Source organism: Felis catus, chromosome B2 (genome assembly GCF_018350175.1).
Source record: "Felis catus isolate Fca126 chromosome B2, F.catus_Fca126_mat1.0, whole genome shotgun sequence".
Classification (NCBI taxonomy): domain Eukaryota; kingdom Metazoa; phylum Chordata; class Mammalia; order Carnivora; family Felidae; genus Felis; species Felis catus.
Window position 1 is genome coordinate 36,229,353 of NC_058372.1, and position 13,808 is coordinate 36,243,160.

At 42.5% G+C, this 13,808-nt stretch overlaps 1 protein-coding gene across 4 annotated transcripts in view; it reads left to right on the forward strand.

Annotated features, from left to right (window-relative positions):
• Positions 1-411: 411 nt before the first annotated feature.
• Positions 412-13,808, forward strand: part of ZFAND3 (zinc finger AN1-type containing 3) — a 324,282-nt gene continuing 310,885 nt past the window's right edge. The window contains exon 1 of one of the 4 annotated variants that reach the window (XM_045057477.1): positions 412-607. In XM_045057477.1, the coding sequence (XP_044913412.1) occupies positions 537-607 (71 nt within the window). In that variant the 5' untranslated portion in view covers positions 412-536. The remainder of the gene's footprint in view (positions 608-13,808) is intronic. The other 3 variants (XM_045057478.1, XM_023253933.2, XM_023253936.2) reach the window with 3 other exon arrangements.

Sequence of the window (13,808 nt, forward strand, 5' to 3'; positions counted from 1 at the left end):
GTGACTCCTTAGGAGGGGTGTGTGAGGAGGGGAGGGGGCGGAGCGGCCATTGTCCGGTCAGCGCAGCCTTCGGGGGAGGGGAGCGTGACGGAGCGAGCGAGGCCCGGGGCTTCACAGCCGCCGCTGCTACGCCAGAGCCGGCGGGGGCCTCAGGTCCTTCCCAGCGCCGCCGCGCGGGACATCGCTCTGGCTGCGAGCGGCGGTGGGAGCTGCCGAGGGCGCCGGGTCTTCCCTCCTCCCCCGCGGTCCTCGGTTCACCCGCACGCCCCTCCTCCTCAGCTACCCTCCCTCTCCGCGCCTCCCCCGGCCCCCCCATCTCTGCAGGCCGAGTGGTGCGGCCCGCCTCCAGCTGACCGGCCTGGAATCCCGGCTCGGAGCCTCGGACTCGCGCCCGCCCGCGCGCCCGCTCCCTCCCCCTCCCCCCGCCCCGAGCCCCCCGACGCCGCCGCCGTAGTCGCCGCCGCCTCCTTCAAGCGGGGCCCAGGCCCAGCCGCCGCCACCGCTGCCGCCGCCGAGCTCCGCCGCCGCCGAGCACCATGGGAGACGCCGGGAGCGAGCGCAGCAAAGCGCCCAGCCTGCCGCCTCGCTGTCCCTGCGGCTTCTGGGGGTAAGTGCCCGGCCGGGTGGGGGTGGGGGCGGGGGCTGGGGGCGCTGGCGCGGGGGCTGCCCGGGCAGGCCTCGGGGCCGGGGGTGGCCGGAACCCTGGGGGCTGGGCCCTAGCCGGGCCTACAGGGAGGGGGCAGGGGCCGAGTCTCGGGGAGGGGCGCTGGGTGGGGAGCTGGAGGTGGGCAGAGAAGGCCCTGGCCCGGGTGCACTGCCACCCTCTGGGACTCTCCTGCCAGAGGTTTGGGCCAACAGGGGCCGCCCCGGCCACTGGTGAGGGGGGGCAGGGCAGCGGAGAGGGATGAGGGGGCGGTGTTGGCACCTCCGGGTGAAGCTGGGGTGCCCCTTCCCTTGGCATGTGGAGGCCAGCCCTCCCTCCCTGCCTTGGTATGAGTTGGTGCCCAGGCACCAGGAGGGTATTTCCTCTGACTTTTTCACCTCCCCCTCCCTCCTTGTCCCCCAGAGACTTGCATCATCACTTCCTAAATTATATCCCAGTGCCCTATTTGCTTTTAGGAAGCTGTTCACACGTCACCCATCTTTAAAAATCGAGCCCAGAGCCGAGTCTAGGGTAAAGTTATAAGAATATGGAGGTCTCCCCTTTATTTAAAACACATTTCAGGAGTTCTGTGAAATTTTCTTGTCCCAAAAATAAAAAACAAAAACCCAAAACACCCAACTCAAGTCAACCTGGCTTGGGAACCTGAGAGCCAGTTTGCTCAATTGGCTCAAATTCATCTCTCTCCATTTTTTTTTTTTTTTTTTATGATAAAAATATTTACATTGGCCAGCCTGCGTTATTACTTGACCATCCTGTTAGGGTGAAAAACTGTGAGGTGGGAAATTAACTTTTTCACCTACAGTTACATTTTAAATTCTCCTTGTTAACACTTGGAGTTTTATGGATTACCATCCCTCTTACCTAACAGGTGCCTCCATTCTACCTTATGACTCTAATTGTAGGGGAATTGGGAGACTTTGAAGGACTTTTGTGATTGATCCCTTTTTCCTCTATTTTCCAAAGACCTAGTATATTTCATAGTGTATAGAGGCAGTAAGGAAATGATTATTTCTGGTGAGAACATTTTGGAAAGATGTATTTAAGTATTTTATTTTTGCTATCCCCCAGATGTTAGGAATGGTTGAAGTACAGATTAAGTCTGGGATTTTTGGGAGTGAAGAGAAAGAAAGTGGATCTTAATGTAGATTTCTGTGGAATTTGTCAAATTGAAAGGTCGTGACAGAAATAGGTTCTCATTTTGTCCTCTTTTCTGCCTTTTCTTAAAAAAATACCTGGTGGAAAGATGTTAGTCAAAAATAAGTTATGGTATTAGCAAAAGTTTTGAAGATGTGAAAATATTTTAGGTTTTATAGGCTTCCTAATAATTGGGTTGTCTGCTAAGTGCTTTCCTGGACAATCTAATTCCCATAGAATCTTCGGAGGTACAACCATTATCCCACTATAGTTGAGGAAATTGAGGCTTTGAGAGGTGGATAACTTGCCCCTTGTGTGCAGTGAGTGTAGGGTGGAGCTGGTGAGCTTGTCAGAGTGCTTAGTACCATCACGTTTATGACATCAATCTGCTGCCCTGGAAAAATGTAGTGTCACAAGCCTCTGATTGTAACTCATAAGAAGACATGTGGCTCAAAGAAAGTAGCTGCCAATGGCAACTAGTGCCCAGGATGTATCAGAGAGAGGCTTGTTTCCTGGCAACAAGTTTGTCCTTGGGACCATTATCTTGAGCAGAACCCTTATCGAAAGACTTATGTCAAGACATAGAAACTAAGGAAACGGAATAGCCTTTTACTTTTAGGCTGCAGAGTTCTGAATAATGCCAAGAAAGTTTGATAGTTGCAGGGAGGATTAGTGAAACTGGTATCATACTTGACCTATAAGCAATCAGTCCTGCTTTTTTGATACTTTCAATCTGGCCCTTTTTAATGAACTGCAGTTTGCCTGATAGGAGTTGTGAGCACAAAACTAATATTTTTGTGTTGAAAAGTGTTCTTTTTAATGTGTAATGTTTTAACCTTTTCTAAAGGAGTTTGTAGGTACCTGTGTAGTTTGCATTCTATACCAAAGTGTAATGATATTGCTGCAGAGTTTTATCATGACTGACTCCGAACCGAACATGTATTTCTTACTGTATGGGCCACATTCATACTATGTTCATTAAGTAACCTTGAATATATTCAACAAATAATTGAGTGTCTCTGGTATAATGGTGGACAAGGGGGCACTGGCCCCGTCTTCTGGGAGCAGAAGTAAAGTGTCAGAATAAAGTATGTTAGGATTGGTACAGGGTGTAATGGCAGGGGCGCTTGCCTAGTTGAGGTGGAGGTAGAGGAAGGTAGCCTGGAGTAAGTGACACCGGCCTAGGCCTGCAGGAAGGGTAGGGGAGAATGGAATTAGAAGAGTTTCTTTCAGGTGGAGGGGATAGCATGGGTGAAGTCCTGGATGTGAGAGAAAGCACCCCACATTTGAGGAACTTAAAAGTTCATTGGAGTTGACTGGTAGATTGTGAAGGGCAATTTGCTAGAGATGAGGGTGAGATGGTGAGAGCAGTTGGTGATGTAGGGCTCTGTAGGTAATGCCTAGGTCTTTGGACTTTTATCTTGAGTTCACTCAGGAACTATTGAAGAACTTTGAACACGTAGTGGCGTGATTTTCTTTAACGTGAAAGATTGGATGATGTTGAGAGGGGTCTGGGTGTGTGTGTATATGAATGTGGTGTTTTTATGTTCGTGGGGTATTACCAGAGGTACAGAAGTCTTATCAGGAGGAGTAATCCAGACCAGGGATGATTGGGGCCTGCACCTGTGTGGTAGCTAGACAGAATGGAGAAAAGTAGAAAGCTGTGAGAGCCATGCAGTAGGTATCTTGTGCCTTTTTCTTTCATGAAAATGAAGGTGAGTGTGTTACCTGAAAACTTCAGTCAGCATTGCATTCTGTGGAAGCCATAGGTCTGTAAAGTCAGCTAGCCACAGCCCTTTGCGGAGGAGCCTCTTAGCAGAATGTTCTGGCACCAGTAGACTAAAGGCAGTTCCTTTAAGATTGCTATTTAGTTACTTAGGCTGCCAGACTTGCTGCCTGGCATTGTCCAGTCAGGACACCAGTCAGTGGGGCTTGCTTAAACAAGAGAGCTGTGAGGTCTTTTTTGTGGGAATGCAACAGTTAGAAAGTAGAATGACAAGAGGAGCACACAATGCAATTGTGTGAGTATTTGGAATAAGGAAAGTTTCTACTTCTCTCCCTCTTGGTTTATGTTGTTTAATTGTGGGCATGGAATTAAGTTACTGTTCTACGGAGAGACCATCTCTCCACTGGGAAACTTTGCTACCTTGGAAATTGTTGAAGATTTACCTCTTTACAAAAGTTGAAAATTGTGTGGTGTGTACAATGTTTTTAGAGTTAATGATCATAAACCGGTTTTTTCCCTGAGGTATGTACTTAAAACTTTTAGTGAAATATGAGTATTTTCTTGGCTAATTTTTAGGCATTCCGTAGTCCTGCGAAAAACATACTAGTTTGTAATAAACCTGAAATGAAATAGTATTTTAAAATAATAAAAATATTATTTTAGAAATAGTATTTTAAAAATATATACATACACAAAAGCACTTTTAAATGATATGGGTATAAGTGTTACTAGTTGAAGTTGCATTTTAAGTTGTTTAAGACGTTTAAAATGTACCGAAACGCGTAGATTCTTTACAGGCATTTTCAAACGGTGTTGAAAGAACAGACTTAGAAATATTCTAGGGGCGCCTGGGTGGCGCAGTCGGTTAAGCGTCCGACTTCAGCCAGGTCACGATCTCACGGTCCGTGAGTTTGAGCCCCGTGTCGGGCTCTGGGCTGATGGCTCAGAGCCTGGAGCCTGTTTCCGATTCTGTGTCTCCCTCTCTCTCTGCCCCTCCCCCGTTCATGCTCTGTCTCTCTCTGTCCCAAAAATAAATAAACGTTGAAAAAAAAAAAAAAGAAATATTCTAAAAAAGAGAGGAAAAAGAGGGGTGCCTGGGTGGCTCTGTAGTGCCCAACTCTTGATTTCATCTCAGGTCATGATCTCGCAGTTTGTGGGATTGAGCCCTGAGTCAGGCTTTGTGCTGACAGGAGGAGCCTGCTTGGGATTCTCTCCCTCTGCCCCCACCCTGCTGACTCTCTCTCCCTCAAAATAAATAAAATAAACTTTAAAAAAAGAGAGAGGGAGAAGACTTAAGACACTAATGTACTGACTATATTATAGGATAAGAAAAAAAGATAATTAGGTAAGAAAAAAAGGACGTTTTTCAAATTTTACTTACTAAGTACTTATCAAGTACTTACTTAATTTTACTTACTAAGTACTTATCAAGTACTGATATTTTGCTTTTACAATTGGAGACAATCTGTTGTAATATTATGGAAACTTTGGGAACTACTATTTCTTTCATAAATTAGTTTAAAGTATAGTTGACAAATGTTCAGTCTTGTTCTTTGGGAATAATGGAACATTTAAATGTGGGTTTTAGGGGCACCTGGGTGGCTCAGTCGGTTGAGCATCCGACTTCGGCTCAGGTCATGATCTCGTGGTCTGTGAGTTCAAGCCCCGCGTCGGGCTCTGTGCTGACAGCTCAGAGCCTGGAGTCTGCTTCGGATTCTGTGTCTCTGTCTCTCTCTGCCCCTCCCCCGCTCATGCTCTGTCTCTCTCTCTCTCTCTCTCTCTGTCCAAAAGAAATAAACATTAAAAAAAATTAAAAATAAATGTGAGTTTTATTTGGTAAACTATTCATTGTTTTTGATAAAAAATAAGCTCTTCTTAACGAACCATGTCATAAAATAAATGTTACATGGATGAATTTTCTTTAGGGAAATAGATTTTATTAGGATTTTATTTTTGTGATCTGTTCTGTTGAAGCATTTTATTTCACCAACTAGATCTGCTAGATAATAATGTATTTTAAATAAAGATGGGGTTAGGCAGAGATGAAGAGTAATCTCACAAACTATATTCCATTTCTGAAGAGGTTACTAGTAGAAAGTTGATAGAACATAAAAGATGATTTGTTCTATTCCATTTCACTTTTGGGAATAACAAGGTGTGACTAGTTAGTTGAATAAAATCTGTCTCTTTCTCCCCCCCCCCCCCCCGCCCCGATTCCAGGCTGGGGAATTGATGTAGAACCCTGTTTCTGTCACTTTGTGAGTCATCTGGCTAGTGTGCCTGGTTCTGAACAGTGTGTGGCCCTTGGTTCTTCTGTCTCAGTCTCCCAATTTAGAGCATGTTGCCACGCTTCAACCAGCTTAACCTGGGCTTTCAAGTTCATGTGAACACAGCATGAATTACTAGTTAATCAGTAGAATGATTATTTCAGTGATGTCACTAATTATCCCTCGATTATAAAATTCCCTTAAACGTTACCTTAAAAACAAAACAGCTCATTTGTGCAGTTTTACTTTGTGTCTTTCAGTATTATGTGCACCTGAAGATGCAGTGTGATGTAATGAAGTATTCACTGTGCATTTGTCTACTTGCCCCATTTTCCTGATTATATTTGGGTATTCAGAAAACATGAAATTGTCCCTTTGATTTGACGGAACACAGGGAGTTTATTTATTTTTTTGTTAAGGAAAACATGGTCTTTGTTTACTTTGGTTTGAAGCAATAGCTTTTTAAAGTTAGATTCAGTTAACATATAGGACATACTGCTCTTTTGGTATCATCCTCTTCTCCCATTCACCCTCCTCCTCCTCCTCCTAAAAAGGAGAATCCAGTAGTTTAAGTTCTACTGAAAAGTTTTGACTAAAATTCTTCTTAATCCTTCATAGTATTAAAGTTAACATTAATTTTCACAGACTAACCTTTTCCTAGGTAGAAAAATCAGAAGGCTAAGGATCTTTTGAAATGAATAAAATCTTTTTTTTTTTTTAATTTTTGTTAATTTATTTTGGGGAAGGGAGAGGCAGAGAGAGAGAGATAGAGAATCCCAAGCAGACACTGCGCTATCGGCATAGAGCCCAGTGTGGGGTTCGATCTCACAAACTGTGAGATCATGACCTGTGCTGAAATCAAGAGTTGAATGCTCAACCGATGGAGCCACCCAGGTGCCCCTGAATAAAGTCCTTAAAAAAAAACACCCAAGCATATTTAGTATTTACTGAGAGCAGAGTACTAAGACAGTGAGAACTAATAGGATTTGGATTTTTTTAAAATCTTGTTTTTTTTTAATGTTTATTTTTGAGGGAGAGAGAAACAGAGCATGAGCAGGGGAGGGGCAGACAGAGGGGGAGACACAGAATCTGAAGCAGGCTCTAGGCTCTGAGCTGTCAGCACAGAGCCCTGACGTGGGGCTCGAACTCATGAACCATGAGATCATGAGCTGAGCTGAAGTCCAAGTCCTAACCAACTGAGCCCCCTGGGCACCCCTATGATTTGGATTTTTATTAGATCCTAAAAAGGTTGTGTGCAAACTGAAGGGAAGTTTTGGAATCCTACAGTAATCATAGATAAAGATTGACGTTAAAAATTCCTTTTTTTTTTTTTTTGAAGAAAGGTAAAGTTTGGTATCTCAACAATGCCACATGTAGGAAGTGACTGGTCACACTCCAACACTTGTATAATTTTAATGAGGCACTTGAAAAATCTTCCAGATTCAGGCTTGTTGGGTAGTGTCAGGCTTGTGGGACTTATGTGAATGGTTGGTGAAAGAGGGACTTCAGTCCAACTGGGTGGATGACACTAATGTCACTCAGTTCTGCTAGGGGCTTTGAGAAACAGGCTGATCTTGCTCTGGGCTGGGTCTCCACATAACAAGATTATGCTGCTGAATGAAATATTTTAGATATAAAGAAGAAATTTTCTGTATGTGTTAAATGCAGAAGAGAGATTAAACAGCTTCATTTGAAGTTTTAAAAACCAGAATCTGAGAACAACTAGAATTGTGCTGTGCAATACAGTAGCTACTAGTTACATATAGCAATTTAAATTCATACTAATTAAAATTAAAGTAAATTTCGGTTCTTCAGTTGCAGTAGCTACTTTTTAAGTAGCATTTAACTAGCTCAGTAGCTAGTGGCTACCCTATTGGGGAACACATATATAGAACACTTCAAACTCCCAGAAAGTTCTTTTGGACAGTGCTCATCTAGAACATTGACCTGACAGCCAGCCAGGATTTTCAAGCCTATTTGTTTTTCCTCCTCAGTTTTGTTGAGCTATAATTGACATTCAAGCTTATTTTGTGAGTTCTGTTTTCTTGTCTTCTGAAAATGAGGGACTTGTCTAATTTAGCTCTAAGTTGCTTTCCAGCTCTAACATTTTATTTTCATTGGGGGAAGCAATGCTATTGTTAATTCAGATTACTGGGAAGTGCTCCTTTGCTCAGTTTTGGGAATTAAAATGTCAGTACAAGTTAGTCCATAATTTGAACATTTTTTTTTTTTTCATGTTAGCTTTTGAGTCAATCATCTTTGCTCTTTTCTTAGCACTATTAAACTGGGAACCTCAGAGACCCATACAGGGAAGTGTTGGGCTAATAGAGAATCAATTTTTTTTTTCTTCTTAGTGAGAGACTTTTTGAAGGTATTCACCTTGGACTCTGACTTTTGTGGAGGAATATTTATTTTTACAAATGTAAATCTCATATGGCAGTTTTTGAAATGTGATTGGGAATAAGTGCATTGGATTTTCTGGTAAATTCAAGTTCCCACGTATAGAAAAACTTGGAATGTATTGGAATATCCAGCAGCATTGGGCAAAACCAGGCTAAGCGAATGGTACAAGATGAATGAAAATGCCTTGTCATCCTTGAGGCCAGGGGACAGAATTGCAAGCAGTGCCGGGCATCTGAAGTTGTGGCTGCAGTTGTTAACCAGAGGAAGGAAGAATACAGTAGGAAGAAGGTGCGGTACTGGCTACTAATTGCATCAATTCCTTCAACTGTACCAGATGTCCTGTATCATAGGCAGGTGTGATTAAGGCAGAAGAATGTCCTGGGAGAGGTCATTAATGGAGTTTGCTATCACCCTGGCTGTGGGTGATTGGTGGGTGAGGGGGATAGGAGCAGACCACGCCACAGCATTTTGTGTTTCTAATTTGTGGACAGGCTCTAGTTAGCTGCATTGCCGCCTCATTAATGACCTGGCAAAGAGTGAGGTTGGTGATGCACTTGGGACCTTTGGGGGGAGTGCCTTTTCTCATTTCTTTCTGTTCAAGTGGACTGGTGTGGAGTAACAATTGTTGATGTCTTACCTATTTCTTGGACTCTTACACATTGGTAAGTTGAAGTGCCTTTATATAAAATAATCACTCTCAGCCACACTTCTTGGAAGGAGAAGTATTCTGACCATTCAAAAGTATCACAAATATTCTTTCTGCAGTCAGGTTCTTATGCCAGGCATTTGATTTTCTCTCGCATGCTTATGTTGGTAGAATTTCTGAACATAGTGTGAAGTTTCTGTAGCTTATAGTACCTAGCTGGAAGAGTGGGGGCAGGAATTTGGAGAACACAGTGGGGGTGGAGGGCTTTGCTGAGCATATTTGTGCTTTCAAAGTCTGCCTATTTCATTCAGGTCATTGTTTTTTCAATTTTCAGCCATTTCTACGGTGCCGTATATGAATAGATGTGCTGGCAAGTTATAGCCTGAAAGAATTTTTTTTAATGTAATGAGTGAGATACAAAGTGGGTTGAATAATACAGTCATTCTTAAACTGGCCAGAAGTATATTAACTGGCAAAAAATAATAAAAAACAAACGAGGTGGGAGAAGGTGTGGTATATTTCATTTTTAAAAAATTAATGTTTTTTTATTTATTTTTGAGAAAGAAAGATGGAGAGCAAGCAGGGGACAGGGAGGGAGGGAGACAGCATCCCAAGCAGGCTCTGCACTGTCAGTGCAGAGCCCAACGTGGGGCTTGAACCCACAAATGAAGAGATCATGACCCCGAGCCGAAGTCAGATGCTTAACTGACTGAGCCACCCAGGAGCCCCAGGTGTGGTATATTTCAGTGTGAACTGTTTCTAGTTTTGTTATTTCTAGGTTTCTGTCCTTGGGGAGGCATGGATGGTATTATTTGTTTTCTTCTTTAGATGCCACTGAAATCCAGAAAACCAGGTTTTTCAAGTCTTTGTGTGTTTGCATATGAAACTTTGCACGTGTATATAAAATCCTCATAGTTTATGACTTTACATAGTTTTATGTAGTTTGTCTTTTGAAATAATACAAAGCCGTGCTACTCACCTTTAAAAATAAAGGAATGTTCTTGATGTTGATCCACAGAAATGTTTGGTTAGGGGAACTTTTGTTGATTGGGGGGATGTGTTCATGTAATCTTTGAGGCCTATATTCCTTGTTTCTGTGGGTAAGTCACTATTAATTGGCTCTCCCTGTCTCCGTGTCACCCCTCTTCTCCACCCCCCACTGCCAGTGAGAGGTACTCAAACCATGTATTTTTTTTTTTTTTTTTGGTAAGGCTAATATTTTTCTTCAGTGCATATTGGGTGGGATCTAATCAAGAAACTGTTGCTGTGATTTAATTGATAAAAATACGGTCTCGAATGAAAGTATGGAGATTGGATGGTATATATGTGAGTCTCTTTAGGCGTTTATGATCTCAGTGTCAGTATGGATTAGTTTAGAAAGTGATAACCATGTACAGTCTGCTCAGTGGAAGTATATGTCCCTACAGACTGCATTCTCTCACCCTTGGTTTTCAACTATTTAGTGATTTGGTATTCTGATCTTAGTGGAAAGCCCCCTGGGTTTACCTGAATAGTTTTCATTACTTACATGGTATGTTGTTTCAGTTGGAGCTAGGGACTAGGAAGAATGGACTGTGTTTGTTTTGTTTTTAAAAGTCACTGGATAGATACGTATCACAATAGATTTGGGGCTGAGTTGGAGCAGGAAGGACACAGAAGGTGGTTAAGAGGAAGACTGCAATGTGAGGGGGATGATGATGGGGGAATGTGAATGGAAGTGGAGTGGTGGTCATTAGGAATGAAGATGTTCTGTGGTCACTATTTTCTACTCAAAATATGAGAGGTGGTCGCATCTGTAAAGGCTAGAGAAACTAATGTGAACAGGTGGTGGGTAGGATTAAAGAAAACATTCTGTCTTCCCTTGAAGTGCAGGGTGTGAGTCCCCTGGGGTCTTGCAGGGAAGCGTTAAAGATCAGAGGGTAAGAGCTGTGGTGCAAATTCCGGGCTAAAGTTTAGTGGAAACAGCAGCAGCTTTTGGCAAATTGGTGTTCCGTCTGTTAGAACCTCATGGGCTCTTTCTTTTTTTAAGCTTAAAGACACCTTTTCAGCCTGTTAAAGGATAGTGCTTCATGTTATTTCTTTGCAGCAGGCCATGGAGATTCCATCTACCTTCTCCATTCCTTTACTGGTATTGTCACAACCAACTCCATCTCTTGAGACTGATTGTTCTTTTCCCTTCTCAATCCCCAAGCCTGATGGAGAGTTCAGCAAAGTCTCACCCATCTTTACTTGCTGTTCTTGGAAAAACAACTCTCATTGAGCCTTTCTCTTTAAAAAGATTTTGCAGCTAGTACTTATGGGGGAGGTTACATTAAATGTTAAAGAATTTACTACTAGTGCCTGGGGAATAAGACCTTTCTCATTTGCTGAATGGCTAATGAAATGTACTCTCTTATCCAATCCAGGCTCTTCCAAGGGCATGCTGATCTATTATCTCCAGAAAACCAACTGAGTTCAGCAGGCATGGGCTTTGGAATTAGAATCCTGAGTTTAAAACCTGACTTTGAAACTTTCTGCTTGACTTTGGGTAGTTTACCTCTCTGCCTTTTTAACTTAAAAAAAAAAAAAAACCAAAACAAACAAACAGACTACCTTAGAGTTGCTTTGAGGTTTAGTGAGCTCTAATGCCTGTCAAGCCCTTGGCACAGTGCCTGACTGTGGTAATTACATTTATTAAAGGCTAACTTCCCAGCCTTGAATGAAGGAACATTGGTGGTAGATTAGTAGAGGCAGAACTATCTTACTTAACTGAGCATTTGCATTAATGGCAGGCTCCAGATCAGTGTTACCTAGTTAGTTGATGAGGTTTCTGACCAGCCTTTGGCCAGTTTGGCTATTTTCCAAGGCCAATCTCTTGTTCAGTAAGCATTTGTTGAGTGCTCTTATTGTGGGTCTAGAGGCATGATATACTCTGCTCTGGCTCCTGCCCTAAAAAAGCTCATAGTCTAGAAGGGGACGCAGACTGATAAACTGACCAAATACCATGAGGAAAGTGCTTTGGGGGATCATCACAAAGTGATGTGAGCATTGACAGGGCATCCTGTTGAGACTGGGAGTGGAGGATGGCCAGGAGGGCTTCTCTGAGGAGGTGGTGCTTAAGCTGGGTATAAAATGCTGAAGGAACAGCTTGTGCAAAGGCAGAGAAAAGTGAGAAAGCATGCAGAATTGAGAGAATTGTAGATACAGCTCGGTATTTGAGCTGCAGTATATGTGAAGCTGAGGAGATAAGCAGGAGCCAGTTATGAACATTCTTGATTGTCATGCAGTTGAGTTTAGATTTTATCCTGGAAGCAGTTGGGACCATTTAAGGATTTTAAGGGTGATGACATGGTATTTATGTTTCAGAAAATAACTGGCAGCAGTGTGGAGAATTGGAGGGCATAAGCATTGAAGCAGAGTCCAGTTAAAGCATTGAAACCTTTTTGGGCCATGGATCCTTTTTTATAATTGGATGGAGACCATGGATCTCTTCTCAGAATAATACATAAAATAAAACACCTGTGATTATGAAGGAACCCAATTAGATCTAAACGCACTTCTATCCACAGACTATGGGGTCTGTGGACCCAAGATAAAGCAACTGAGTGAATGCTGTAGTAGGAGAGCTAAGAATGAATCTCGGCTGAAATCTGAGTATTTTAGTCCATTCAGGGGATGATAACAAAATACCACAGACTGGGTGGCTGATAAACAATAAAAATTTATTTTTCATAGTTCTGGAGGCTGGAAGACCAAGATCAAAGCACTGGCAGATTCTAAGTCTGGGGAGAGTCAGCTTCCTCATTGATGATGCTGTCTTCTCACTATACTCTTCAGGTAGCAGAAGGGATAAGGGATCTCTTCAACCTTTTTTATAAGGGCACTAATCCCATTCATAAGTGCAGCGCCCTCATAAGTCATAGCTCATTTCTCTCTAGCACTAAATGATTTTCCATTATTTGGATGTGCCACAGTTTATTTATTCACCTACTAAAGGACATCTTGATTGCTTCCAAGTTTTGGCCGTTATGAATAAAGCAACCCTAAACATTCATGTTCAAGCTTTTTTGTGGACATAGTTGTCAGCTTGGTACATACCAAGGAATGTGATGGCTGGATTATGATAAGAGTGTGTTTAGTTTTATAAGAAACTGCCAAACTATTTTCCAAAGTGATTGTATCATTTTGCATTCCCAGCAAGAGCAGTGAATGAGTGTTTCTGTTGCTCCACATGCTTATCAGCATTTGGTGTTGTCAGTGTTTTGCATTTTGGCTTTTTGTTTTGTTTTGTTTTTTTTGAGAGTGAGAGAAGAGAAAGCGAGTGTGTCCAGTGGGGAGCCCGATGTGGGGTATGATCTCACCACTGAGATCATGACCCGAGCCAACTGATTGAGCCACCTAGGTGCCCCAAATTTTGGCCATTCTAATAGATGTGTAGTGGTATCTTATTTTAATTTGCAATTCCCTTGTAATAAGTGATGTTGAATATTGAGGTGTTTATTTGCCATCTGTACATCTTCTTTGGTGAGGTATCTGTTCAGGTCTTGGTGAGATATCTGTTTAGGTCTTCTGCCTGTTTTTTCATTGGGTTTGTTTTCTCATTGTGTTTTAAGAGTTCTTTGTGCATATTGGATGCAGTCCTCTGATTAACAGGTACCTCTTTTGGAAAATTTTTCTCCCGGTTGTATTCTCATTTTCTTAAGTTTGGTGATTTTTATGTATAGCTTGATGATTGTTTTCATATGTATACAAGTATATAACCACCACCTACTCAAATTGACAAATAGTACGTTTCCAATATCCCAGCAGGAGTCTCCTTGTTCCCTACCTCAGGTGATTCCCCCAACCTTATCTGACCTTTGTCACTATAGGTTAGTTTTGCCTGTTATTGAATTTTATGTAATGGGAATATATAGTATTTCTCTTTTATGTATGACTTTTTCCTTCTCGGCGTTATGACTATGAGATTCATCTACATTTGTGTAGAGA